Source organism: Epargyreus clarus, unplaced genomic scaffold, assembly GCF_041222505.1.
Source record: "Epargyreus clarus isolate Ecla_fem2 unplaced genomic scaffold, WU_Ecla_fem_2.2 ptg000005l, whole genome shotgun sequence".
NCBI classification, from domain to species: domain Eukaryota; kingdom Metazoa; phylum Arthropoda; class Insecta; order Lepidoptera; family Hesperiidae; genus Epargyreus; species Epargyreus clarus.
In genome coordinates, this window is record NW_027332213.1 from 15,638,031 (window position 1) to 15,665,006 (window position 26,976).

At 36.4% G+C, this 26,976-nt stretch overlaps 2 protein-coding genes across 2 annotated transcripts in view; one reads left to right on the forward strand and one right to left on the reverse strand.

Annotated features, from left to right (window-relative positions):
* Positions 1-463: 463 nt before the first annotated feature.
* LOC140742414 (synaptic vesicle glycoprotein 2C) overlaps positions 464-26,976 on the forward strand; it is a 45,219-nt gene continuing 18,706 nt past the window's right edge. The window contains exons 1-2 of the mRNA XM_073073349.1: positions 464-697; positions 17,682-17,735. Of these exons, the coding sequence (XP_072929450.1) occupies positions 676-697; positions 17,682-17,735 (76 nt within the window). The 5' untranslated portion in view covers positions 464-675. The remainder of the gene's footprint in view (positions 698-17,681; positions 17,736-26,976) is intronic.
* Positions 22,241-24,672, reverse strand: LOC140742413 (uncharacterized). The gene is made up of 2 exons (XM_073073348.1): positions 24,574-24,672; positions 22,241-24,343 (listed from the first exon to the last, which is right to left on the reverse strand). The coding sequence occupies exon 2, from the start codon at positions 24,341-24,343 to the stop codon at positions 22,478-22,480; it is 1,866 nt and encodes a 621-aa protein (XP_072929449.1). The 5' UTR covers positions 24,574-24,672; the 3' UTR covers positions 22,241-22,477.

Below are 26,976 nucleotides of genomic sequence, written 5' to 3' on the forward strand. Positions count from 1 at the left end.
TTCAATAGTTCTATTGATAATTTATCTTTGCATTTATGTGTTTACAATTCGCAAAAGTTGGTCCTACAACTGATCAACCAAACCATGAAAATCATGACAAATCTATGACCAATGACCACGAATAGATTTTATTTTATAATATTGAAGTAGAAATTGCTACCCATGAACATCTTAACGACAGATAAGATTAAATTCTTCAAACAAATATGGCTACTCCTGCGAACTAACCACAGCACCGATAAACACTGCAGTTATTAGGGAAAAATAGATGTAACGAGGATTTCCCTTACGCGAACCACACTCTCAGTTAACTGGAAAAATAAACACTTCCTAAAAAGCGAGACCGCAGTCACTGTATAAACATTTTCCCTATCCTTCAGGAACACCGATATCGAGCAAGACAGCACAGCACAGTATCGATAATTCCCTGTTCCCTACAATCCCTACCCTCCCTGTCACAGTAGGCATTTGTCACTCGCTCGCGTCGCACGCCCCATGCCTCGGTACCGCTCGCGCGTCAAACTCAAGTTTTGAAACAAATGGGATAAAATAAATAATTAACCTAAGACTAATAATTAATTTAAGCGTAGTGTTTGTGGTCTTAACGTGATCTGGGTTTAGTGTGATACTAGCTTTAAGTTAGTTTTAAGTTCGGACTCTGTGGTATTTGAACTCATGAGTATGGAGGAGCAACCAGGTGAGATTTTTTTTTAATTTAAATTTTAGGTGCGTTTATATACAAGTTGATTTTTGATTTCTTCAAGGAAGGACATATTTTTGGAAATAACTTAGTGTAGTTATATTGACTACGTAGGCAGTAGACACCAGTTGCACTGCGTGGCGTGCTACGCAATACAAACGAGCTTAAAAGCGTCGTAAGCGACTTTAAGCTACTTGTCGTAGAACCGGACGTCTAAAGCTCTGTGTAGAAATAAATTGACATAATTATGTATATTATTATTATGCAACATTTTTTTACAATTAGCATAAATTAATATTTTAAATATTACTTTATAATATTTTTTATCGAATAACAATAATTTGAATACAAAATGATCTAGCTCTGTAAATATTTTTCTTTTTGTTTTATACGATTTTGTTTTACAAAGTAATAATTGAAATAAAATGGTTACAACCTAATTTCGACTTTTGACTTGGGTCGTTGCGTCTCCCACTTCTGGGAAAATATTGGGGGTAAGCTCTTCTAAAAAAAGAGAAAATTATTTTAAAATTATACCTTACGGTAGCCTTACTGTACCAATCTAAAGTAATTAAAAGCATTTTTTTACTCAATCGTATTTCCCGAGTAAGTACTAAGTTCGAACGTTTCATGTGCCAATATACATCATAGGAACAAAGCCACAATACCATTAGTGCGTACTACGCAGCAAGAATATGGCGGTGTTCATTATGTCTGTCTGTATGTGTGTGTTATATTTATTTTTCAAAAACACAAGTTACCAAAGAAAGTACTCTTTTTATCTTAAATTATTGTAAGAGGTTTTGTCTTAGTTTCTAGTACAGTCTAACTGAAGTCGACTACAGGTTACTAAGGACTAAGCAATAATGTTTGCCTTACCACGCCCTTCAGAATAAAAGCAGATTTCTGTGGTATTATGGAGACTTCTACCATCTACGTATTTAGTTAATCATAAACCCATTACTTTCCCACTGCTGGACAAAGTCTCTTAAAATTAAAAGTTTTTACACAACGTTGAGAAATCTAGATTTTTTATTCATGAGTTATGGTATTTTCCTTTTTCATTAAAGCAATTGATAACGAACTAGGTGTGGTAAGGGAGACATACTTTTCCGAGGCGTTCCAGCTTAGTCCTCATAGGTAGCGGTGCATCTGTGGCCGAACTCAGGTAGGAATATCTAATCCAATCTGGAGTGATTACAGATATCCGTGGGCGGTAGTAGCCCCTTACCATCAGGTGGACTGCATGCTCGTCTTCTACGCCTATATTATAATATAAAAAACAAGGTAGAATGAGAAGGTTTTACAAAGTGCTGGACAAATATAATTTTTTTTCGTGAGTCATGAAGTTTTCCTTTTTCGTTTCAGTAAGTAATAATTGACTTGTATTGTAAATAAATACAAACATTAAATGTTCCAAGGAATCGACCCTCCGAACCTTCGTGGTACGCATACAATGTATCACAAATTTTATGTTCAAATAAAGCTTCTATTTATAAAGTAATTGCGTTGTTAGTTTAGTTTTCGCAACGTTTGCAAAATTTTCGAAGAAAAATCTACGACAGTTACAAGCGTATATTTTTGGAATAATAGCGTTTTTCTTTCCATTCGAGAATGATTTACTGCGGTGGTCGTGTGAAGTGACATTCGTGATAAATAGACACATCTGGACAATATAGCGCTGATGGCTCAGTGGTATTAATGTCATACACTATGTACATTTCGAAGGTGGACCCTTTGTGGTTCGACTCTGGCGGCACCACCGCCACACCTATTTCTGCCTAATAAACAGCAGTGTTAAGCGCGACCGTGTTCTGTTTTGAAGGGTGTGGTAAGGGAGCCATACTTTTCAGAGGCGTTCTAGCTTAGTCCTCACGGCTAGCGCTGCATCTGTGGTCGACTCAGGTAGGAATATCTAATCCTATCTGGGGTTGATTACATATGTCCATGGACGGCAGTAGCCACTCTCCATCAGGTGGACTGTATGCTAGCCTACTACTGCTATGTTATAAAAAAGGTCCGTTCGAATAATTTATTTATCTAGTACTTAAATATAAAAAAATTGGATCAATATTTTTTATGTAAAATGCAATCAGTAGGTCTTACACGCAATGATTCAGGGTTCGAGAAATCATTGACAATTGATCAGAATAGTTGAGAACATTCGAGCACTAAAGGTTACTCATGCATATCGTAGTCCCGGGTACCATTCCCGACTGGGCACACCTTTAAGTCGTGAATGATTAGGTATTAGGTCAAGGAGTTTAGATATTTGGTATAGTATTGATAGTCAGGTGGTTGAGACTAAGATTATCAATCGGGGGTCCGACGTTCGAATCTGGACACACTTCTAGTTATTTTGAATATTAGAAATTAATAATCACTGTCTTAACGATGTGAAGGAAACTTTGTGAGTAAATCTACACGTGTTTGAGTTAAAAAAAAAATGTGTGTGAAGTCTACCGATCCGCATTTGGCCTAAAAAACTTTGATTCTGAAACGCCCGTTCCCAGCAGTGGGACAGTACTGACTTGAGGATGACGACGACTGAACAATCAAATCAAATCAAATATACATTTTTGATTGGATTTGAATATTTATATGTAAATATCCGAAATTACCCAAAAAATATTATTGTATTAGATATTTTCCTGAACTGAAATCGAACCAAGAACCCTTTATACATCAGTTTACTATACCACCCGGTACCTAGTAATTAAACATAAAAGATGTTTAATTATAAAATAAACTGTATAATTATTTGCTTCATAATTATGCCTGGCTCCTATCTGGAGTCATAACTCATGACGTGCGTGGCAAAAGGAGGGTAGATATAGAAAAAATGCAATTTATACCCATTATAAATACTTTGGTATCAGGAAAGTTGATATCATAAGTGTTCGGTCCCTGCTAGTAATTTTTGCATGACTGTAAAATAAAAGATGAATATCCATTTTATTGGTTACTTTCGCGTAGGTCTTTATTTTAATGAAAGAACGAGATAAAAAACATTTGTTTTCTTTAAATAAAAGTAATCGGTCACTCATTCGGGAGATCTGAGCTTAAAATCCAATGCACGCAACTCTGATTTTTCAGTTATGCATAGAAATTAATTATTAATGCTTAAACAGTAAAGGAAAACATCGTGATGAAACCTCATGGGTGTGCGAAGTCCGATTCTCACTTGGATAGCGCGGTGGGCCAAAGTCTAAGGACAGCCATACACGAGCAGCTTGGAGCAGCCAGTATCGAATGCTTCAAGCTGCGACTGCATAGTGAACTTCAGACTTAGAAGTACGTAGGTACGTATTTGAAGGTGGTAGAACCCTTTGTGGTTCGACTCCGGCGGCACCACCGTCACACCTATTTCTACCTAATAACAGCAGTGTTAGGCGCTGCTGTGTTCCGGTTTGAAGGGTGTGGTAAGGGAGACAGACTTTTCCGAGGCGTTCCAGCTTAGTCCTCAATGGTAGCGGCGCATCTGTGGCCGACCTCAGGTAGGAATATCTAATCCTATCTGTTTGATCCTTGATTATCCTTTGTTTTTGAGAACTTAATGTCTTATTCTTCGGCACGCCTTACAGCCCAAATGGATTATAACAAATAAGATTTTGTCGCCTTAATTGCCGGAGTGACAAAGGCTACTTCCTCTTTTCGTAATTATTATTGAGCAGCTTGTTTTTTGTTATAATAATAATGACTGGTAGTTACAACTTTTTAGTAATATAGCAGTAGCAGATGAGCATGCAGTCCACCTCATGGTAAGTGGCTACTGCCGCCCATGGAATTCTGTAATCAACCCCAGATAGGATTAGATATTCCTAGGCTGAGGCTGAGGTTGGTCACAGATGCGCCGTTTTTTCTGTTTTTTGTTTACGAGGAGGAAACCTTCAAAAGGTACCCGATGTCGTGGGAGCGAAACAGGGATATGTGGGCCGCTACCCCTGAGGACTAAGCTGGAACGCCTCGGAAAAGGATTTATGTGTAAGGTATAGTTCGTGCCAAACTGCTAGTCCGCTCTGAAGTTGCGAGCAGGTGTTGTCATACAATTTGCTATGACGACGCGATTCATTTCTATATTCAGAGCGGACTAATTTTACGCGGATTATACAATTTTTAACTAAGACACGATCACGTTCTCTCTATGTGTCTAACCAAAGTGCATCGCAATAAAGCGGGGTTACCCACCGCTTATCCCAAATGTGACCCGAATTTCAAAACAACTGTATTAACTTCTTATAAAACAGTATGTAACAATAATTGGTCATAACAATAACAAAATACATGAGTTGACTGACCCAGTAACATCGGCTTATCGAGGCTACTTGATAAGGATGCATTTTTAATTAATTTACCGATTAATCACTTACTACTGAGTGTACTATATCGACAATCGATGTATCATCATCGTTTTATAAATAGAATAACCTATATTACTAAGCCTCCTTGTCTGTCTTTCTGTCATAATAAATTAATTTGACGACCCGCGTGGCGGAGCGGTCACCATGCCGGTCTGACGTGCAGAGGGTCCCGGGTTCGATCCCCGGCCACACAGATTTTCTAAATGATGAATTTAGATTTCTGTTTCTGGGTCTGGGTGTTTGTGTATTTGTCTCTGTGTGTGTCCATGGCACCCACGATACAGGGTATCCTAGTGTGGGGCTATGAATGTAGAAAGCGTAATCATTTATTTGCCATGAATATTACAGTTTTTACAGGTGCTACAACAAATACATTAGTATCATATTCAGCTATATTCATTGAATATCATGCTAATATTACAGTTCAAACAATTTCAATATAATTAAATACAATTAATTCAACAAAGATTCAACAATACTATACTTTCCTATATATTAAATGTCATAAAAGTTATGTTCTAATAAGATTTTTTAAAGTTTTAACTTAAACAAATTTTCCGGTATAGTTTTAAAAGTATCAGGCAGTCTGTTATAAAATTTTAAACACATGCTGTATGCGTTATTTAGGAGCATATGACTTGGATATCGTGAATGTAGACATATACTTTAAATTTTTGTATGGTCAATCACTATTCCACTACTGGGTATGGGCGTCCTCTCAATATGAGAAGGTTTAGGATATAGACCATCAGGTTGGCCAAATGCCTTTAAATTAGGTAGAATTCACATACCTTTAAATCTCTCAGGTGTTCAGGTTTCCTCACGATCTTTTCCTTCGCAGCTAAAGCATGTTTTATTTAATTTCAAATACGCACATGATTTTGAAAAGTCAGAGATGCGTGTCTGGGCTCTGAACCTTGGACCCATCGATCGACAGGCCGAGTTTCAACGCTCACCATTACTGATTTAACGCTAATTCACTTAGCGCTTCATTCACGCTATTACTGATTTAAAGTTTTCATCATAATCATCAACAACCCATTACTGTCCCACTGCTGGGCACTTAGCTGGCTTAGATTAGACCATAGTCCACCGCGCTGGCCAAGTGCGTATTGGTAGACTTCACATACTTTTGAGATTTTTTTTTATAAATATCTCAGGTATGCAGGTTTCCTCAAGATGTTTTCCTTCACTGTTTAGCAAGTGATAATTAATTTCTAATACGCACATAAATCTGGAAAATCAGAGGTACGTGCCTGGGATTTGAACCTCGGACCTCTCGATCGAGAGGCCGAGTTTCTTAACCACTAGGCTATCACGATTTAAATTTTTACATAGTGTATATTACTATAGCCGATATAATAACTAAGGCCGCTATAACCATTTTTAGCATTTGAGTACCTACGGAACTTTAAAAAATCGTCCATTTATATAAATATATGATCCTGACTAATATTATAAATGTGAATGTATTTTTGTTTGTTTTTTTGCTCCACTTTAACGCCTTAACGACGTAACTGATTGTCGTGAAATCTTGTAAACACGTTATCAGAGGTTCAGAAAAGGACATAGGGTTGTTAAGACCACCTGATGTTAAGTGGCTACTACCGCTCATGGACATTTGTAATCAACCCCAGATAGGATTAGATATTCCTACCTGAGGTCGGCCACAGATGCGCTGCTACCCCTGAGGACTAAGCTAGAACGCCTTGGAAAAGTCTGTCTCCCTTACCACACCCTTCAAACCGGAACACAGCAGCGCCTAACACTGCTGTTATTAGGTAGAAATAGGTGTGGCGGTGGTGCAGCCGGAGTCGAACCACAAAGGGTTCTACCACCTTAAAAATCCCCCATCCCCATTACTTCGAAAAGTAGTACTGTTCCTGCGTCATAGAAAATACCTATGACCGCAAGCAAAACCGCGGGTAAAAACTAGTTTCATAGGTACTTGTTGTCCTTAGGCTGTGAGTTAAAGTAGGTACATTTTTGTCCTTAGAATGAGTTAAAGTAGTACCTACACATTGATCCAATATTTACCTACAATTATAGTTTCCAGTGTTAAATTCCATTGAAAAACAAACAACTCTATATAGATACGCTTATTCATTGACAAAACATACGAGCATGTTTTGCGGTTAGCGTACCCGTATTTGGGAACCGCTGGACCATATTTATCACGTGTTAAGTGGTTTGGTGGTTGATTTTTCTAGTTGCTACAAGTCATGAATGTTTTAGTTTTATTTATATTTACGAATCATCTTTAGCATTATCCTCGTATGAATAGGCTTCTTAATTTGTCATGGTTTCAGGGGCTTTATAAATAAATTTACGAATTCTTCAAACATTGTCCTCATATGAATAGGCTTCTTTATTTTCTAATGTTTATTAGTTTCCTTCCTTAACGACATGGAATTAGTCGATCATTTTACAGTTACTGCTATTTGAAACGTTTTTATTTTTTAGAATTAGCAAACTAGTATCCAGTACATCTTATAGTAAGTTGTAGATAACTGCCGCTCAGATATTGTAAAATCAAATCCAGATAGGAGATAGGACTTGAGTGTCTACCTCACGACATTCTTCAAAGCAAACCACAGAGACGCTTAACACTTGTTTTAAGGCGGTTACAGATGTGGTGTTGGCACGTTTGGAGTCGTTGCATGAAATGTTCTATCATCTACATATGTCATCTTTATATGCCTACTTACCTTCTTAAAGTATCTATTGCTTCTTCTTCTTCTTGCCTCCCAACTAGTGAAGGTCGGCTATCAGCTGTCTAAATCCCTCACGGTTTTTTGAGAGGTGAAATAGTTCAGCTGCGCTTGCTATCCCCGTCCATTCTCGAATGAACGGATATATCTATTGCTGTAAATGTGAAATGAAGGAAGAAAAAAGAAAGAATAGAAAAATATTTTAGTTACGTTACTATTGTTTGCGGTAGGGTTTTGCTGCAATTTCGTTCAACTCCGATCACCAAAACACACACAGATTCCGATTTTTTCGATATTTCCTGTTGAAACTATATATGTAAGGCTACAATCCTTATCTTCTATATTTACGTTCATAACCATATCTAGGAATTTGATTTCACATTTAATAGATTTATTAACGTTAAAGTAAAAAACAAACCGATTACGTGAAGTGATTGTTGAGATAAATGCATTATCTTTACAAACTGGAATGCTTTCTAAACAATACTCTACGGCGTAGCAGGATACGAGTATACTACCTACCATATGAGCACATAACTGATCGTTGATAATCATCCTGCTATGTTATGTTATGTATTTTATGTTTTTTATAGCATTACTAGCTGACCCGGCAAACGTATTGCCATATAAATAAAAAAATGTAAAAAGTGAACAACTCTTATCACTTAGGGGTATGAAAAATAAATAGTAGCCGATTCTCAGACCTACTGAATATGCATATAAAATTGGTGAAAATCGGTAAAGCCGTTTCGGAGGAGTACGGTAACGAACATTGCGACACGAGAATTTTATATATAAGATAATAGATAACAAGCATGCAGTCCTAACGGTAAGTGCTAACTGCCGCCCAAGGATGTTTGTAACCAACTCCATATAAATATGGAGTTCTACTAGAAGGTGGTAGAACCCTTTGTGGTTCGACTCCGGTGGCACCACCGCCACACGTATTTCTGCTTAATAACAGCAATGTTAAGCGCTGCTGTGTTCCGTTTTGAAGGGTGTGGTAAGGGAGACATACTTTTCCGAGGCGTTCCATCTTAGTCCTCAGGGGTAGCGGCGCATCTGTGTCCAACCTCAGGTAGGAATATCTAACCCTATCAGGGTTGATCACAGATGTCCATGGGCGGCAGTAGCCACTTACCATCAGGTGGACTGCATGCTCGTCTGTTACTCCTATATTATGAAAAATAAAAAAAAGCCGATCACAGGTGCGTTGTCTCCTGTTTAGTCCTGAGGACTAAAATAGTCATCTTATATTTAAATTAGCCGAATCCACACCCTTACACCCAAAATGAACAAAACAGCTTTCCACTAAAAGTAGATGTTGATGTTGGTCGTAACTCTTGCTATGTTCCTCATTGTCGTGACAGTGACATTAGCTTGAGAAAGCTTTTTTAGGCTATAGTCCGCCATATTTCTTTTGCGGTAAGCTCCCAGTTTTATAAATATTTGAGTTATTGGCCACATAAGTCTTGCCCAGTGATTTTTTTAAATTTTTTTTTATACAATATAGGAGTAGCAGACGAGCATGCAGTCCACCTGATGGTAAGTGGCTCCTGCCGCCCATTGACATCTGTAATCAACCCCAGATAGGATAGATATTCCTATCTGAGGTCGGCCACAGATGCGCCGCTACCCCTGAGGATTAAGCTGGATCGCCTCGGAAAAGTATGTCTCCCTCACCACACCCTTCAAAACGGAACACAGCAGCGCCTAACACTGCTGTTATAAGGCAGAAATAGGTGTGGCGGTGGTGCCGCCGGAGTCGAACCACAAAGGGTTCTACCACCTTCGGCAATTTACATACTTAAAGTATGTAAATTGCGAACTATATAGATTTGGAAAATGTCGCCTGGAGTTCTATTTACAGACTTATTACTTTGTAGCATATCACACCGTGGTTACTCGGGAGTCAAACCAAAAATAGTTCTATCATCGACAACAAACATTTATAACACATATGATTGTGTCTGTTAGTTATGTGTACATGATGTAAGTATCAAAAATCTTTGCTGCACACGTAACAAGCTCATCAATTCGTCGATATCTGTAGTGGTTATTGGATAGATAACATCCTCGCACAGATACGATATGGCGGTGGCATTCACCTTGTACTAAACGCTTCTGTAAATATTGTTGCTCTTTAAACTTTGTCCAATGTTAAATACTTAAATGGTAAATGAGTATGCTGTCCATCTGATTGTAAGTGGTGCTGCCGCTCATGGATATCTGTAACCAAATGCATATAGAACAAGGTTTCTACGCGAAGCCAAGCTTGGATGCATTACCATTCTTGAGTACTGGGATAATCGCCTTTTTTATAATATGGGAGTAGCAGAAGAGCATGCAGTCCACCTGATGGTAAGTGGCTACTGCCCATGGACTTCTGTAATCAACCCCAGTTAGGATTAGATATTCCTACCTTAGGTCGGCCACAGATGCGCCGCTACCCCTGAGGACTAAGTTGGAACGCCTCGGAAAAGTCTGTCTCCCTTACCACACTTTTCAAAACGGAACACAGCAGCGCCTAACACTGCTGTTATTAGGTAGAAATAGGTTTGGCGGTGGTGCCGCCGGAGTCGAACCACAAAGGGTTCTACCACCCTAGAAACCTTCGCCTCTTATGTAAGTCAGACGACATCCACACCATTCCACTTTAGTGAAAGCAGAACTGCTTCACTCTAGAAAAAGGTGTGTCTCCGCAGTCGAACTTAGCTTTGAAACATCATCTATTAGTCCTCACCGAAAGGGGTTAATAGATTTTTTTGAAAAAAAAATAGATCTACTAACCCCGACATAAAGAGGTGCTGACGTAAGGACCGAATTGAATATTGTTTTAAAAGGTGGTCTCACGATGATCTTACTAAGGTGGTAGGTTCATCACGTATTTTAAAAATATGTTCAAGCTTCAGCAGTCTTAAAATCAGCTTCTTTCCGAGATGTGGAACCTTAGAAAGGAGCTGGAAATAAACTACAATTGATCTATAGAAATTTAATTGAAATTGCAAAGTATAAAAGGGCTATCCACTCCTTTGCGCAGATTGATGTCATGCCCAGGCCTAAGATACTTAAAGATCCTAATACCTAACATTTAAAAGAAATACTAGATTAGGTATTCGTCATATGATAAAAATAATGTATTGTCGGGAGCCATTAAAGTAGAAGCCGGTAATCCTATTGTAGTAGTAAAAGCCTGAATTACGTCATCGAGCATTTTCTCCCATTTCGTTCACCTACGACATATAGGCGACATATTAGAATAGGGTTGTCACTACTCGGGTTTTTCTTTTAGATTTCTTTTGTGTTACTGAAATAAAGTTATTATATAAATCATATGTAGGAAACATGTAGCGATAGCCTTATGGTTGGGACCTGGTCTCTCAGTCGGGGGGTCCATGATTGGAGGACATTGTGGGGAAACGTAAATGTATGTAAAGTCTAGCAATCCACACTTGGCCAGCGCGGTAGAGTATGGCCTAAATCCATCTCACTCTGGGTAAAGCGCGCCCAGCAGTGGAACAATAAACGCTAAAGGATTTTTGTTGGTAAGCACATTCATCTAAAAACTAAGCTGAAACATCTTTGAAGGGTATGACAAGGAAGACATATATATATGTCTTCCTTGCCATACCCTTCAAAGTGGAACATATCAACGCTATGCATTGCTGTTATTAGGTAGACATTGGTGCGGCGGTGGTGTCCCCAGAGTCCACAGAGGGTTCTACCACCTTACTATCTGTTGAGCAGGCTGTAATTGCTGTGGTGGTGCACAGTTGAAACCCAGAGGGTTCTTGAACATTCTTTTCTAAGTATGTGTATCAGCCCTGCAGATGTAGACGCACGCCGGGACGCCAGTCACGTCGGGCGTCGCGTCACGCTGTCACGCTGAACGCATTGTACAAGAAAAGTATTTATTACATTTTTCAGATATAATAAGTAATATCATAATCTTCTACACTTATTATTCCTATTTCGAAGTAATGATTGTAATGTATTAATTAAATAATAATCTATACTAATATTATAAAGAGGAAAACTTTGTATTTGTTTGATTGTAATGAATAGGCTCAAAAACTACTGGACCGAATTTAAAAATTCTTTCACCATTCGAAAGCTACATTATCCACGACTACCATAGGCTATATTTTATATGAAATATATTTGATAAATAGATTTTGAGGCGGTACAAAGTTTGCCGGGTCAGCTAGTGGAATATAAAATGGTACCGGTTGTACCGAGTATGAGTTACCCGAAGTATTTTTGACACAAGTATTTCTAGCGTGAGATAGTTCGTTCATTCTACTAAATGGTTCATGAAACTGAAATGACTTTGTGATATTTATTATTATAGTTACCTAATAATTATTTACTTGACACTACCGATAATTCCATAAAAAATGTACGTAAAATTTAAAAGCTGTTCACTGTGTATATTTTAGCTTTTATAACTACGTTTTCTAATTTTCAACGATGTTACAGCTTAAAGTAACTTTCAGAAAATAAATATTAGAAAGAAACATATTTGAATTATAATCCGAATACAAGTGCAATAATCATGAACTAGTCAAGTACGTAGTAGAAAATGTTTATTATATTCAAATTGGCTCTGTGACAACTGACAAGAGATTAAAGATACACAAGACACGAAAGAAAACAAAATTGAAGTTGATAGTACTATATGAATGAAGCTATATTTCTTAATGCATATAATAGTGCTTTAAATAACATTTATTAGTCATAAGGATAAACTGTAGTAGGTAACAGAGTATTCTATGGCACTAGACAAGTAAATTACTACGTGAATTTAGAGCAGAAATTAGTTGTTTATCCGGGGGATAAGCTTAAAAGGTTCTATGACGCGATAAAATAAATAATACCCGGTATTTATCTTTACACCCGAACTAATTTTCTTGGAAGCAATAAATAATCAAATTTGAGCATTTTAAGTAAATTCTCAGGTTGTTTACTAATTCACCAGAGTCAACCAATTTCTTAAATAGCATTCAGTAAAATTCTTATCTTTATAAAATTCGGTTTATTTATATGAAGCAGGGAATTAATATTTGTGAGTACATAAATTCCTTTAATGTAGCTTCAATTACAATAACACTTGACAATTAAACTTTCGCACGCAAAGTCCCAACTAAATATGCACAAGACCGTCAATTAGTTTGCAACAAGTATACAAAGCTGCAGAGTCCCACGGAACTTAAAATTTCATACATCATTTGCATCGGTTACAACTAGTTCAAACCGGTTTCAGCCGAAAACTTGCAGCTTAAAGCGCGCGATTAGCCAGCCTACAATTAATGTTGATTGGTGTTGATGCAACATTGAGATAAATTTGAGATCCAACGAAACCGCAGATATTATCTGTGGAATGATAGCATTCCTAGCATTTAACTTTATAACAATTGGTTCTAGAAACCTTGATTGATGATCTATGTCATCATCGGAACTGCTTACGTACTAGTTTATTGTTTCTTCAAACCCTTATTGATTTGCGTGTAGTAATAATTTTATTTTCGACTCCGGGGGCACCACCGCCACACCTATTTCTCATAACAACAGTGTTAAACGCTGCTGCGTTTTTGTTTGAAGGGTGTGATAAGGTGACATACTTTTCCGTTCCAGCTTAGTCCTCAGGGTAACGGAGCATCTAGCCAACCTCAGGTAGGAATATGTAATCCTATCTGGGGTTGATCTTGATGGCCATGGGCGGTAGTAGCCATTTACAATCAGGACTGCTTGCTCGTCTGCTACTCCTATATTATAAAAAAAACGCATCTAACTGTATCTATCCTACTTTTTAGAATTTTTAATTAAGCTCTTAAACACTTTCTGTGAGAAAAAAGCTTTACTACAATTGCCTTTTAGAATTTGCTTATAATTTCGTAATGATTTCCATGCATTTACGATTTTTGACAGACCACTGAAGGATCGCATCTGATCTAAGAATAGCTCATCAGCCGTAGACATAACATTTCATCTCGTTTGTTGATTGTTTGCAAAGTCTCTGCCATGTGCGCGATATTAGCTGGTATGCTGGTGGAACTAATAAAGGACATGTGGCGGTCAATATGCAGCCAAGCGCGGTAGGATAAAACTCCGTTTTTTATACTGACCTATGGTCATGGTTAGCTATGGTCCCATGAATAGATGGAATATTTTTCAATAATAAACAACCTACACCGAATTTGTTTTATAGGTGTCACAGATGATGTCACTGTAGCTCGGGACCAGAATAGAGCTATACATTGCGTGTCGTAGACGGTGACTATAAGGGGCTCTGGGCGTGCTAGTGGGAGTCCGAGCGAACCGTCCAGCCAGCTTGACCTTGGGAAAAACGTCTTGTGTGGCTGTTTACGGTTGTTAAAAGGGGCCCCCCGTCACCAAAAAAATGCTATTTACGTAAATACGCTGGCTCAGAATTGATACATAACGCAATATAAAGCTTTATTTTTGAAAACAAAGATTCAGAAACAAACAATCCTAACGTATTATACATCCGTGTTGCATTTAGTGATTTATGAATACATTTATATCTATTTATTTAGGCATTATACATTTTTCTCATTTAGTATTTTTTTCGCATAAGTGATAATAATTTATTAGCATTTCCAACTTATTTAAATAATGGGTCGAGCAAACCTTGCTGCTCTCGTGTTCCGTTACAATCTCATCTAAGATACAATCAAGCTGAAACATGCGACCTCAAATACGTCCAAAAATAGTATCAATACGTGTGGCGCCCCGGGTGCGAACATATTGGCATATGACGAACATTTTCAGCGCATCCACTGTTGTTCTTCCGCGTGTTAATGGACACGACATAGTCTGAGAGCCTGCTACGGAGGATCAATAAATGTAAGTTCAGGAAGTGAGGTCAAAATTTGTGCTCAGATCACGTATAGTATCCACATACTCGTATGAAAGGAGGTAAATCTCTTCGGGCATTCGATTTTTTTTAATATACAAGTACTAAACATATAGTAAATGAACATGTACCTAACCCATTTGTTGCTATCGCTACTACCGCTCATGGACATCTGTAATGAACCCAAGATAAAATCAGATTCCTATTTGAGGTTGGCCACAAATGCGGCCTAAATTGAAACACCTCGGAAAATTATTGTCCTTATCCCTTCAAAGCAAAACTCAGCAGTACTTACCTATTGCTCTTAAGCAGCAATAAGTGTGGCGGTGGTGCCGTAAAAATATATCACGCTCTTCGACTAGGTCTGCGCTATGATCGTTCACACCTATCTTTTGAACTGATTATCTTGATTTATTGATTTATCTCTTTTATCTCATAAAGCAACCATTTATTGTTTAGGGAACCATATTTTTGGAAATAAAGCATAATTTTAGTGCTAAATCATTTTTAAGTCCTTCAGAGTCACTATCAAATGTGACTGTAAAAATAATTCTTATACCTCTCGGGGGAGTAATCAGTGGTATATGGGTAGTGGTCATTCATCTGGGGTCATGAGGTCAAATAAATTCCTATTGATTTGACCTTTGTTAGTGATTGTGAGAATGCGTCAATTGTTTTATCAACATTGATTGAATTTCGATTCTACTGGCTGAATCTAGATTTGATTTTGATCAAGGTTCTCAATTTTCTCGCCCCATATATGCAAGTGATTTTGATCACTCATTCGGGTTCTTCCAAATTGTTTAATATCATGATGTCAAACGATTACGCATGCTGAAGAAGATATTATAAAGGTGATAGAACCCTTTGTGGTTCGACTCTGGCGGCACTGCCACACCTACCTACCTAATAACAGCAGTGATATGCGCTGCTGTGTTATGGTTTGAAAGTATGGTAAAGAAGACATACTTTTCTGAAGCGTTCCAGCATAGTGCTCAGAGGTAGCGGCGCATCTGTGACCGACCTCAGATGGGCATCTAATTTTATATGGGGTTGATTACAAACATTTTACTTTAATTTTGGGGTATCTTTTAAATAAGTGTTCCTTTACTTATATATTTTCAAAATCACAAAGCACTTCACCTTCATTTCTACACACTTTATTTTCAATCCAAACAATTTTCCATCGGCGAATGTTTTTACAATTTGTGCTTCGATCGGCATCAAGTCTGTTCTCTCACAAGATCTTCAGAAAACAAGAGTGATAATAAACACGTAGCGAGTGTGTTTGAAAATACTCCTGGGCTTGTAGGTCAGTTATTTTGGGCGGTCGCAACTCTTTGTCAATGGCAGCCGTCTAGGTCGCCATCATTAAACCAAGTTCATTAAACCCTTTATAGAATTTACCTGATTGATGATCAGGATTTAATACTACTTGATTATATACTAATCCTTAGTTAAGAGGCTTTTTGGTTTGATTGAACTTATAATCCTTTTTTTGAAGTTCCTTTACAATAAAAAGTCCTACCTTGTAAAAACAGTGAAGGAAAATGTCGGAAAGTTCAGAAACGAGTGTGAAGTTTGCTGATTCGCAATTGGCCAACGCTATGGGCTATAGCCTTTTCTTTCTTCGAGGAGACCCGTAACCAGTAGTGGGACAAAAATGGGTTTATAACTATATAATATGTTTAAAAAAATGCAATTCATGCAAAATAAATTCTGCAGTTACTTTAAGTTTTCGTTACTAAAGTTTTTCCATAACACACATCTTATCACAATATGACATATTATGTACTATTAAAGAAGGATAACCGTATAATTTTATTAGAAACATTCATTCATTAAGCTATTCAAGAAATAAATGTTTGTTTTTTTTTTAATTTCCTTTTAAATTGAGAAAGTAATGTCGATATAATCTAAATTAGTAAACTGTAATGGCCTTCACTGACTTTATCATATAATTATTTATGTAAGAGTCAGTTTCAAACAAGTTACTAGTTAACCGTACTTGGTACTGTTAAACATAATGAATACGAATATTTAAAGAGGAATTATATTTTAGAAAATTTTCAAAATTTATTTTTTGTATTTGGAACGTAAAATCTACTTTGGTGCGAAATAACAAATAGTGATTTTGACCGTAATTGACTTTACAACTAGTTTTACTGTGATCAAAGCATGAAAACTGTAACGTTTCCAAACAGCTTTCACGCTGCAAATAACATAAGCTGTTAGAAAAAGCTGTTTTGATACTGAAGCATTCCGATTTTCTTACTCACGACTAAAGTTTATTGTTTTTCCTTGTTTTGACCATTGAGCGCTAAATACATCCGCTCATGACTCACCTCTAACATTTTTTAAGCAAGTGATAAATAAGTTTTCAGCCAGTACTCCTATTGCGGATGTTAGGAACAGACCGTTTCAAATTCTGTACAAATTGTTTTTATCTGTGTTCGGGTTTTAACGAGAATGTAACTTTTTTATTTCACTTTTTATTCTGTGATATTATTTAATCTTAACGGAGAAGTGATAATAAAATTTGTGATATTAAAATTAAAATACATAATATTTTTTATAATTTTATTTATTACATTTTTTTAGTACAATTTATTTTAAGTGTATTGTGATGCGTACTCCTAATATTGATCATGAATCAAAACTCTTACACGGTAATTATTGTTTTACATTTTTGAAAATAAATTCTAATATTTTTTCTTTAAATAATGAATGAATAATTTTTAAATAGAGATAATTGTATTGTTCACTTTAGAAATAATTTTGGTTTAGTATATATAATTTTTGAACATTGGATTTTTTATATCTCAATGTTGGGAATGAGTCCTACTCCCCACAATTAGGGGAAGCCCGGAGCATACTCTTCCCTTTAAACGTTTATTTACCTATACATATTTTTCTCTCTATTTTTTTCTCTGTATTTTATTTAGTTTATCGAGTTCCCTTTCCACATATCCGTAGCAAACAAGTTCGCGATAGTTTGGCAGCGGGTCTGATCTATTTCCGTTTGTTGGCAGAGAGCAAGGAGCGGCTGCAACGCGCGCCCTTCGAGACCGCCCTGCATCACGCCGGTGAGTAAACTTTACTTTTTAAATAACAAAGGAGTCTGATGTCTTCCTGATGGTAAGCGGCTTCTGTTGCTTATAGAGATGTGTAAATCTACGATCAATCATAAATAGGATCACAGTCAGCCAAAAATGCGCTGCTGCATCTGAGGACTAAGTTGTGGAGTGTCCCTTTTATTGCACCTTTCAAACAAAAACACAGTAGCGCTAAAATTTTTGTTATAATGTAGAAATTGGTGTAACCTAACCTAACCTCCGAAGGTTTCGACTCTGGAAACACAATCGCCAGAACTACTTTTGTCTAATAACAACAGTGCTGAGTGCTGATGTGTTCTGGTTTGAAGGGAGACATTCTTATCCGAGGCATTCAAACTTAGTTCTTAGGACTGGCAAAGCATCTGTGACTGAACCCAGGTTGGTCTCTACTATTATTTGGAGTTAATTACAGATGTCCATGCGCGGCAGTAGCCACTTATCACGTGGACTGCATGTTCGTTCGTTACTTCTATCATAAAAATCATATTGCGTGAAACTAAACAAATTAAGCGCATGTAAAGGTTAGCTTTATGTTACCGTGTTCATCGGACGTTGTAAGTAATGAAGGTGAGTTTATTTATATAGGTCTATGTCAATTTATCCAGTGGTTGTGGACTGGGTGCGCCGACCTTGTGCCCATTAGGTACCTGCGAATTAATGGAAACCGTGGAAAATTGTGTGTTATTATGCGATGGTTATGGGTTAGGGGTAAGGAAGTAGTTTACACTTTATATTTAAAAGCAACTAATTTATAGCTATTTCTAACTTACATCCCCTGGAGGTTTCATAAAAACTTTCAACCCTTATTTTACCTTAGGGGCGGAATTCCTAAAATTTCTAACTACTAAGTAAACTTACTTACGCAATAGAAATAACCTATATGTAAACTTTCGGGAATAAATATTTAAATTGTTTCTACTCTCAATTTCTAAAATCTTTTATGTAGGGTACCCTAATTAAATACAGTAATTTATTTATATAGAAATGTTAAATCCTTTATTTTAATGTGCGTTTGATTTTATCGTTACTGTTTACGTAAAGAAAGAGGGTCTTAATATGGAGTAAAATACTTTGTATTTCTTTTTTAATAAAAATAAAAGGGTGGAACTTTACACAAATGATATTTTTTAGGTATTTACACTTTTAATTACTCTATGGTCCAATGCATCTAGATTCATTCTAGTAACCAAAAAATAAAAGTGTTATAACTCAATACTTTTTACTCATTGGTATATTTAACAGAAAATACTCTAGAAAATAGCCAATGTAATAGATTCTACTACATTGACTATTTTTAGAGTTCCGTACACAAATGGTAAAAACGGAACCCTATTACTAATACTTCGCTCTCTGTCAGTCTGTCCATCTGTCAAGGGCTCTATCTCTGGAACTGTAATAGATAGATAAATGAAATTTTCACAGAGTCGCATAACGGTGGTCGCTATAATAACAAATACTACTTAAAAATAAAATAAAGTTGAATATTAAACGGAGTCTCCATACAACAAACCGGCATTTTTCGGCATATTACAATCTACGAGTAATTGTTAAACCGTACTAGGAAGACAGTTGACATTTTTTACAATCCGTTTACTACTATAACTGCTATTATAAATACAAATAAGAACAATAGAACATATTTTAATATGGTTATTTTATAAAAATAAGTAAAATATAATGAACCTTTTGTGGTACGGAAGCCTCCATGTGCGAGTTCGACTCGTACTTGGCGAATTATTTAAATATCCACTTATCTAGTACGCAAACGTCGTCCTTGAGACGAAAAAACGTTAAAGGTCTATTAACTTTCGCTATTCAGATCAAATGATCGTTAAATAAAAATAGGATATTGTTGTCTTTTTGTTCAGACTTATTTTAGCACTAAATTGTAACTATTATGTTTTTGTATGTGCCTGAAAAAAAACAAAAACGAATGCCTAAGCTTTATTGGATTTATACGTAAAATGATAATGTTATATTCAAAATCAAAATATTATATATAATATTAGAATAGAGAGAAATAAATTTAATAACACACATCTTTTTGTAATAATTTGCACAAGACCCTATATGACATACTTTTATGCTTCCGGCAACATTTATTTATTAAATAAGGCGTATCAACTAAGTACATAAAATGATCTAATATTAATGTAACAATCCGATAAGTTTTAAATATAGGTTAATACCTACAAATAAAATTTAAATAGTGCTGAAGGTAAGTTATCTATTTCTAAATCCGACGTGCTAACGTCCTTATAATAAAATAATAATAATATAACAGCAGTGATAGCCTAGTGGTTAAGAAACGCGGCCTCTCGATCGAGGGGTCCGAGGTTCAAATCCCAGGCACGCACCTCTGATTTTCACATTTATGTGCGTATTAGAAATTAATTATCACTTGCTTAAACGGTGAAGGAAAACATCGTGAGGAAACCTGCATACCTGAGAGATTTATAAAAAAGTCTCAAAGGTATGTGAAGTCTACCAATACGCACTTGGCCAGCGCGGTGGACTATGGCCTAATCCTTCTCATTCTCAGAGGAGACCCGTGCCCAGCAGTTGGACAGTGATGGGTTGATGAAAATAATACTTTTGTACAAATTCGGTATAATTATTTGTTTCATGTCTTTTAGATTTGCTACACAATTTTATCTATGACATAAATTTCTATATTTCATATACCTACTTAAATGTATTTAATACAATGTGACTATTTGTACAGGTACTGGACTAATAAATTATATTTATTCGTATTTTTTAAATATATTTATTCGTACATTTATTCAATTGGTTAGGTTAGGTTAGGTTAGGTTAGGTTTTTTTTTTTAAATTGATTTCGAACGGGCTGATGGCGATCGACGTCATTTTTTGATGTTAAGAGCTTAGTTTCTAAAATCGATCGGTAGAGCCTTTTAAAAGTTATTAAAAAAAAAACATTTCAAAAAAAAATTTTTTGTAGTTTTTTTGAGATTTCTCAAAATCTACCGGTTCGAATCGGATAATAATAAATTGTTTGTAATAAATAATAAATAATAATAAATTAATAATTATAAATTATTCGTACGGTAACCGTATTAATAATTATAAATTGTTCGTACAGTACCTGTATTAATAGACTCAGCCTATTTAATATACCCTAAGATATAAATTATCAATTCAATTCAATAACAATATCAATTTCTTTCTTTTATTACCATTCAAAGTCACAATTCTATTAATGTTAGGAAATGAACAATAGATTCCACTATCAATAAAGCCTTGGAATTATTCCTTCCTTATTACTTAAACAAAACAGAATAATTGTTATAAGTTATCAAAATTCCTTGGTGTCAGATCGTTTTCGAAATAATTGCATCCGTTTGTAAATGCAATGGTAATTAGATTAATTATATTTCAATTAGCCAATCGACCGTTTGAACCGCTAATGGAAGAAATGGCACGGCATGGACATTTATAATAAGGAAGATCTCATTCCAACTTCCTCGTTAGGGCCTAATTATGTAGATATTTTATTTTTTGATTTATAAAGTTCGTCGTTGAAATGTATGGTCGCTTACTAGTACGAAGTAAGAATAAAAGTATTGGACTGAATATTATTAACTATTATAGGTAGGTTATATATATTTGCAAATGAGAACTCTTACTTAATTTATTAATTTAAAGTCATATATAAGTATAGATATCTCACCGCCTTCTAATTGAAGGAAGCCATTAAATGACTTAAATGATGACCTAAATGACTTAAACGATGTCATGGTGTAATTTACGCGGAACAATGCCGACATGCGCAGTTAAGACACGAAATCTAAGAAAAAGTGCGAAGAAGTATCGTTTCATTCGTAAATGATCTAGATTCGTAATGATTATAATTTTTATATATTTTTCAAACACGAAAATAGATGACAGTGTCAATTATTGTCAAAAGGTTACATTTTCTTTAGGAGCGAGTAATCTTTACTAATCTATGTTTAAAATATAGTTTTTCAGATATAGTAAGAATCTTTAAAGTGGTTTTTAATAAGTTTTTTTTATATGATATAGGAGTAGCAGATGAACATGCAGTCCACCTGATGGTAAGTGGCTACTGCCGCCCATGGACATCTGTAATCAACCCCAGATAGGATTAGATATTCTTACCTGGAGTCGGCCACAGATGCGCCGCTACTCCTGAGGACTCAGCTGTAACGCCTCGGAAAAGTAAGTCTCCCTTACCACACCGTTCAAACCAGAACACAGCAGCGCTTAACGCTGCTGTTATAAGTCAGAAATAGGTGTGGGGGTGGTGCCGCCGGAGTCGAACCACAAACGGTTCTACCGCCTTCAAATGATTGATGATCGATTGATTATAATGTTTTTCGAGCGTATGTCTGTTTTTCTCAATTTTTGACATTCACTCCAGCGTTATCGGCTTTTAACATAATTATGTGGTGTTGTTTGATTCGTCTAAATTGTGGGAGGTAGGGTAGAAAAGGGTAATGGGAGTCACTTAAGCAAGTTTTCAAATAAAAGCTTATTTCAATATCAAATATTTATTGCTTATGTTTTATAACAAAAAACACTTATTTGTCTAACAATTGAGATCAGTTTTAATCATTTGGTACATAAACTTTGGGAAAAAATTAAGATTAAAAAAAAAATAGGTTTGACTCCCATTGCACTTACTTCGGGGCAATGGTGGTCAGCCTGTGGGAAATGAAGATCAAGTAAAACTAACACATATCGCAGACGTACCCTTCGGCAGAATCCCATCCAGTGCATTCTGCGTGTGCCCACAATCCACATGTGGTACAGCGGTACCACATCTCATTGTCTCGTCCAAATTCACTGCATATCAAGCATCTATTTCCTGCGTCTTCTGCATCATCATTTTCGTCATCCTGGCACAAGTCGTTAGTGTTAGTGTCTGAGTCTGATGTATCGTTTGAATCTTGAAGAACCTGTCTCTTTACCCTTTGGGGACCATCACCCTTCTGCACCTCAGTCTTCTTCCCCTGACCCTTACCTTTCCATTTCTTTTTTTCTTTCTCTTGCTCTTTCTGTATTTTTTTTATCTTTTTATTTTCCTTTTCTATCAAATCTTTCTTCAGTGGAGTTGAGGTTAATACAGTAGCATGCAGCTTCTTTCGGCGCTGTTTCTCTTTAGCCACAGTTGTTTTCTCTGGTAATTTTATAAAATCGGAAAGTTGAACATTTGACGTAGGATCAGACGACTCTTTGTTTTGTGATGTCGGGGAAGAGATAACTACTTGCGCTGATTCACTTACAGCTGATAAATCTAATTGTTTTGATGTGCTCGGAATGACATTTGAATCTTGTTCTATGTCACAAGTAGAAATCGTAATAGACTCATTGCAAACGACTATAGAGTCAGATTGGAGAATCTCAGCAGCCATAAAATCTTCTTCACAAAATACTTGGGGATTTATTGGAAAAATACCTGTTGCCCTAAATCCCGACTCTGCTTTGTTAATAGAGGCAACGGTAATATATGATTTCCTCACCAATGAAGCTACATCATAAGGAGATATGTGTTCGAGGCGATGACTTTTGATGTGCAAATCACATTCCTTTTTGTATGCGGTTTTAAGAGGTCCAAAGAATGACACGTCCAAAGGCTGCATTCTGTGGGATGTGTGTGGTGGCAAGGATAACATATGTATATAGTTGCTTTTGCAAAATTCGTAGATAGATAGGGAAGAATGACTAGCATGATTGTCTAAAATCAAGAGAACAGGTTCGTCCATAGAAGGTTTAGCATGATTTTTAAAATGTGTGAGCCACTCAAGAAAGAGACTTTCGTTTATCCAACCATTGTCGGAGCATTTATAAAGTGCTCCTGATGGACCATCCTTCTCAAGTAGAGGAGTCATTCTCTTGCGAGGATAAATAAACATAGGTGGGATGAAGCCACCTGCAGCGCTCATTGCAAACATCAAAGTTATATTTTTGCCTCTCTCCCAACTGGTGATGGACCCCACTCTCTTCTGTCCCTTTGTTGCTAGTATTTTCCCTGGAGTCTGTACTGTTGTCATTCCGGTTTCGTCGCAATTATATATATTTTTGGGAAGAAATTTGTGTTTCTCCATAATTTCCTCCAACAGCTTAAAAAATAACTGCACCTCCTCTTTATTGAACGCTGTTATTCGATTTATACTGGTTGCCTCTGGTTTCCTCACAGATATATTATTTCTTGCCATAAACGCTGTCAACCAATCTCGACCAGCCATTTTTGTAACTTTATTAAAGTTATGCTTTAAATTCATACTTTCCGCATAATCATATGCCACTTTCCTTATTTGAGTTGCGGTACAACCATAAAATATATTAGCCATCTTTTTTATAACATCAGCTAATTTTTCTTCTACTTCAGGCGTAAATACTGTACATCTTCCGAGACGTGGTTCTAGGATAGTCTTCTTTTTGTATCTTTTTTGTAAGCTCGAAAATGGGATACCAGTAGATTTACTAGCTTTTCTTATAGAATAACCCTCTTGTTCAATAAGAAGTATGGCTCTTTGGAGAGCCTCGGATGACCAGTTGGCTTTTTCAGTTGTCCTTACTCGTACTTTCGGCATCTAGAAACAAAAATATTAACATTAGTCTTTTGCGGGTAATGGTAATCACCTGCGGACAATGGGGGTCACTTGACTCTCATTAGCCGCTACTATACTGCCAACAAAATAATAACAATATAAAAAAAACCTAAGTTTGAATCGTAATATAAGACGCTTATCACAATTTTAAACATACAGACTACCTTTCTACAATATACAAAATTTGGTAAACATAAAAAAACGACACTCACCTCTAATAATATTTTTACGTAATATTACATTGACAACGCGCGAAAACAACACACTACTATCTCTCAGCGATGGGCAGCGGTAATTGGCGGGAGGCGTTCGCGACGGGGCCGGTGGGTGTAGAGGGGGGTGTTATAGGCATGTTCCTAGGTTTCGGGTGCGTAGTTTCGTAGGTATGCGTGTGATTCCGATTGCCCGCTGACTCCAATTACCCGCCCTTCCCCTACATAGGCTATAATTTTAAATAGTTGGGTTTTTGTTTTTATAATAATTATCTAGTTAAATATCTATTTGTGGATAGTTACATCATCCATGTGTGGATAATGAGTAGATCTGAAATTAAGACTATACATCTTAAAGTAATTTTCTCTAGAATAATTCTATCAATAATAAAATCAGTAAAACAGTCATGAATAAAATAATTTAATAATAATCTACATAATGTTTTAAGGTTAGTCACATCTTTGAGATTAAGGACATGTTCATATCCAACATGTTCATTTATTTTATCGTTGAAATATTTACTAATAAACTAATACACAGATGACTTCGAAATATTAGAGGTATTAGAGACATAACACTATTATGAATAGTTTACACACTCATTACAAGGTTATGTGTGTCCAGACAGAATTTCGCGAAATGAAGTCAAGGCAAATGGCGGCCATACGTCACCGAACAATAAATTTCCCGCCAAAACAAGACGTCATACCATCCAAGAATGCCCCAAATTCTTGTTTTTTGCACTTTATTGTTTCTTTGAAGATGTTTGTGAAAGGAAAATAGTCTGTTGTTGTTGCAATAATTTGTTCGGATTTAAATGTTTTAATTGTCATGCGTCAATTAACAAACAAACGAAATGGTTTTGTTTTGTATTTATACAACTTGATAGAAATTAATTAGCGGTGGCCTTGTTGCGTCTGTCTCATTCTGTTCAAACCATTAAGAAGAAATTTAGCAGCTATTCCTTAAATATTTTTTCAATAAATAATTATTGAAATAAAATTTTGATTTAGTACATGGTCCCCAAAACGCTTTAAATGACTTTTTCTTACCTAAATGTACTTAGTACTTTATCTGCTAAAACACTACATACAAACTATGTCAAATGTAAGCGCAGACACAAACATAATATTTGTGACGTTTATAATGGATACAATGTCATGACTACACACTTACTACAACTACAGTAAAGCTAACATTGAAATTTGATCTACCAAATTTACAATACATTTTTTTAGCAGACGAGCATGCAGTCCACCTAAAGTAAGTTGCACCTAAAGTAAGTAAGTGGCATGGACAACTGTAATCAACCCCAGATAGGATTAGATATTCCTACCTGGAGTCGGTCGTAGGACTCGTAGGTGCGTCCCTACCCCTGCGGACTAAGCTGTAACGTCTCAGAAAGGTATGTCTCCCTTACCACACCCTTCCAACTGCGGTGGCGGTGGTGCCGCCGGTGCCGAACCACAGGGTTCTACCACCTTCAAAATATGACGTCACACAAACTTATTTTTTGTGACGTAATAATACACAATGTCCTACACTACTACAACACCACGTGATCACCACGTGCATACGTGTTTATCCGAGGTTTGCCTGCACCCTGCCCTTGTTGGTCTAACCTTGTGACGTCACAGCCCCGCCCTTCGTTAGCTAAAAGCCACGGTAATGGCATTGACTGGTCTGCCCACGAACTAATCGGGAGTTAATAATTGACTTAATGATAAGCCTGTACTGTGGCAAATATCTGGTGAGGAGTTCAGAACAGAGCCTCGTTCGTTTGAATTGACTGGTTTCCTTCTTGTTCTTCTTAATATCATCAAGTCACCTTTCAAAACGTACTAAACTAAGGCGTTAAGGACCAACAGATCTGGGTATGACCACAATTTCCTCCCAGCGAAAATGGTCATTTATTAAAGTCACAGATATGCACAACCGAGCATGATGACTAATTTTAGAACAATCTAACCTTTCCGTTTTCACCATGAAGCAGCCTTATCTGTTTCTGCCACGATCTGGTTTGAAGGATGTGACGAAGAGACGCTCGTACAATGTGTTCCAACTTAGTCTTTAGGGGTATAAGAGATAGATAGGGATTGATTATAGATGTCCTGCTGATTAGGAGACTGTATACTTGTTTGCTACTTCCACATTACATTTTAAAAACAAAAATCCATATCCTTACTTTAATATTATAAATCCGAAAGTAATTCTGTCTGTCTGTCTGTTTGTCTCTTCTTCACGCTTAAACCATTGAACCGATTTTAATGAAATTTTGTACAAAGATAGTCTGAGACCCGAGAAAGGACAAATAATAGTTTTTATCCCGGAAATCCCACGGGAACTAGGGATGGCGATCTAAAATCGATTAATCGGAGAATCTTCGATCGAATCGATCTTTT

Coding starts and splice junctions, on each gene's coding strand:
- LOC140742413 (XM_073073348.1), bottom strand. CDS start 24,343: ATGCCGAAAGTACGAGTAAGGACAACTGAAAAAGCCAACTGGTCATCC.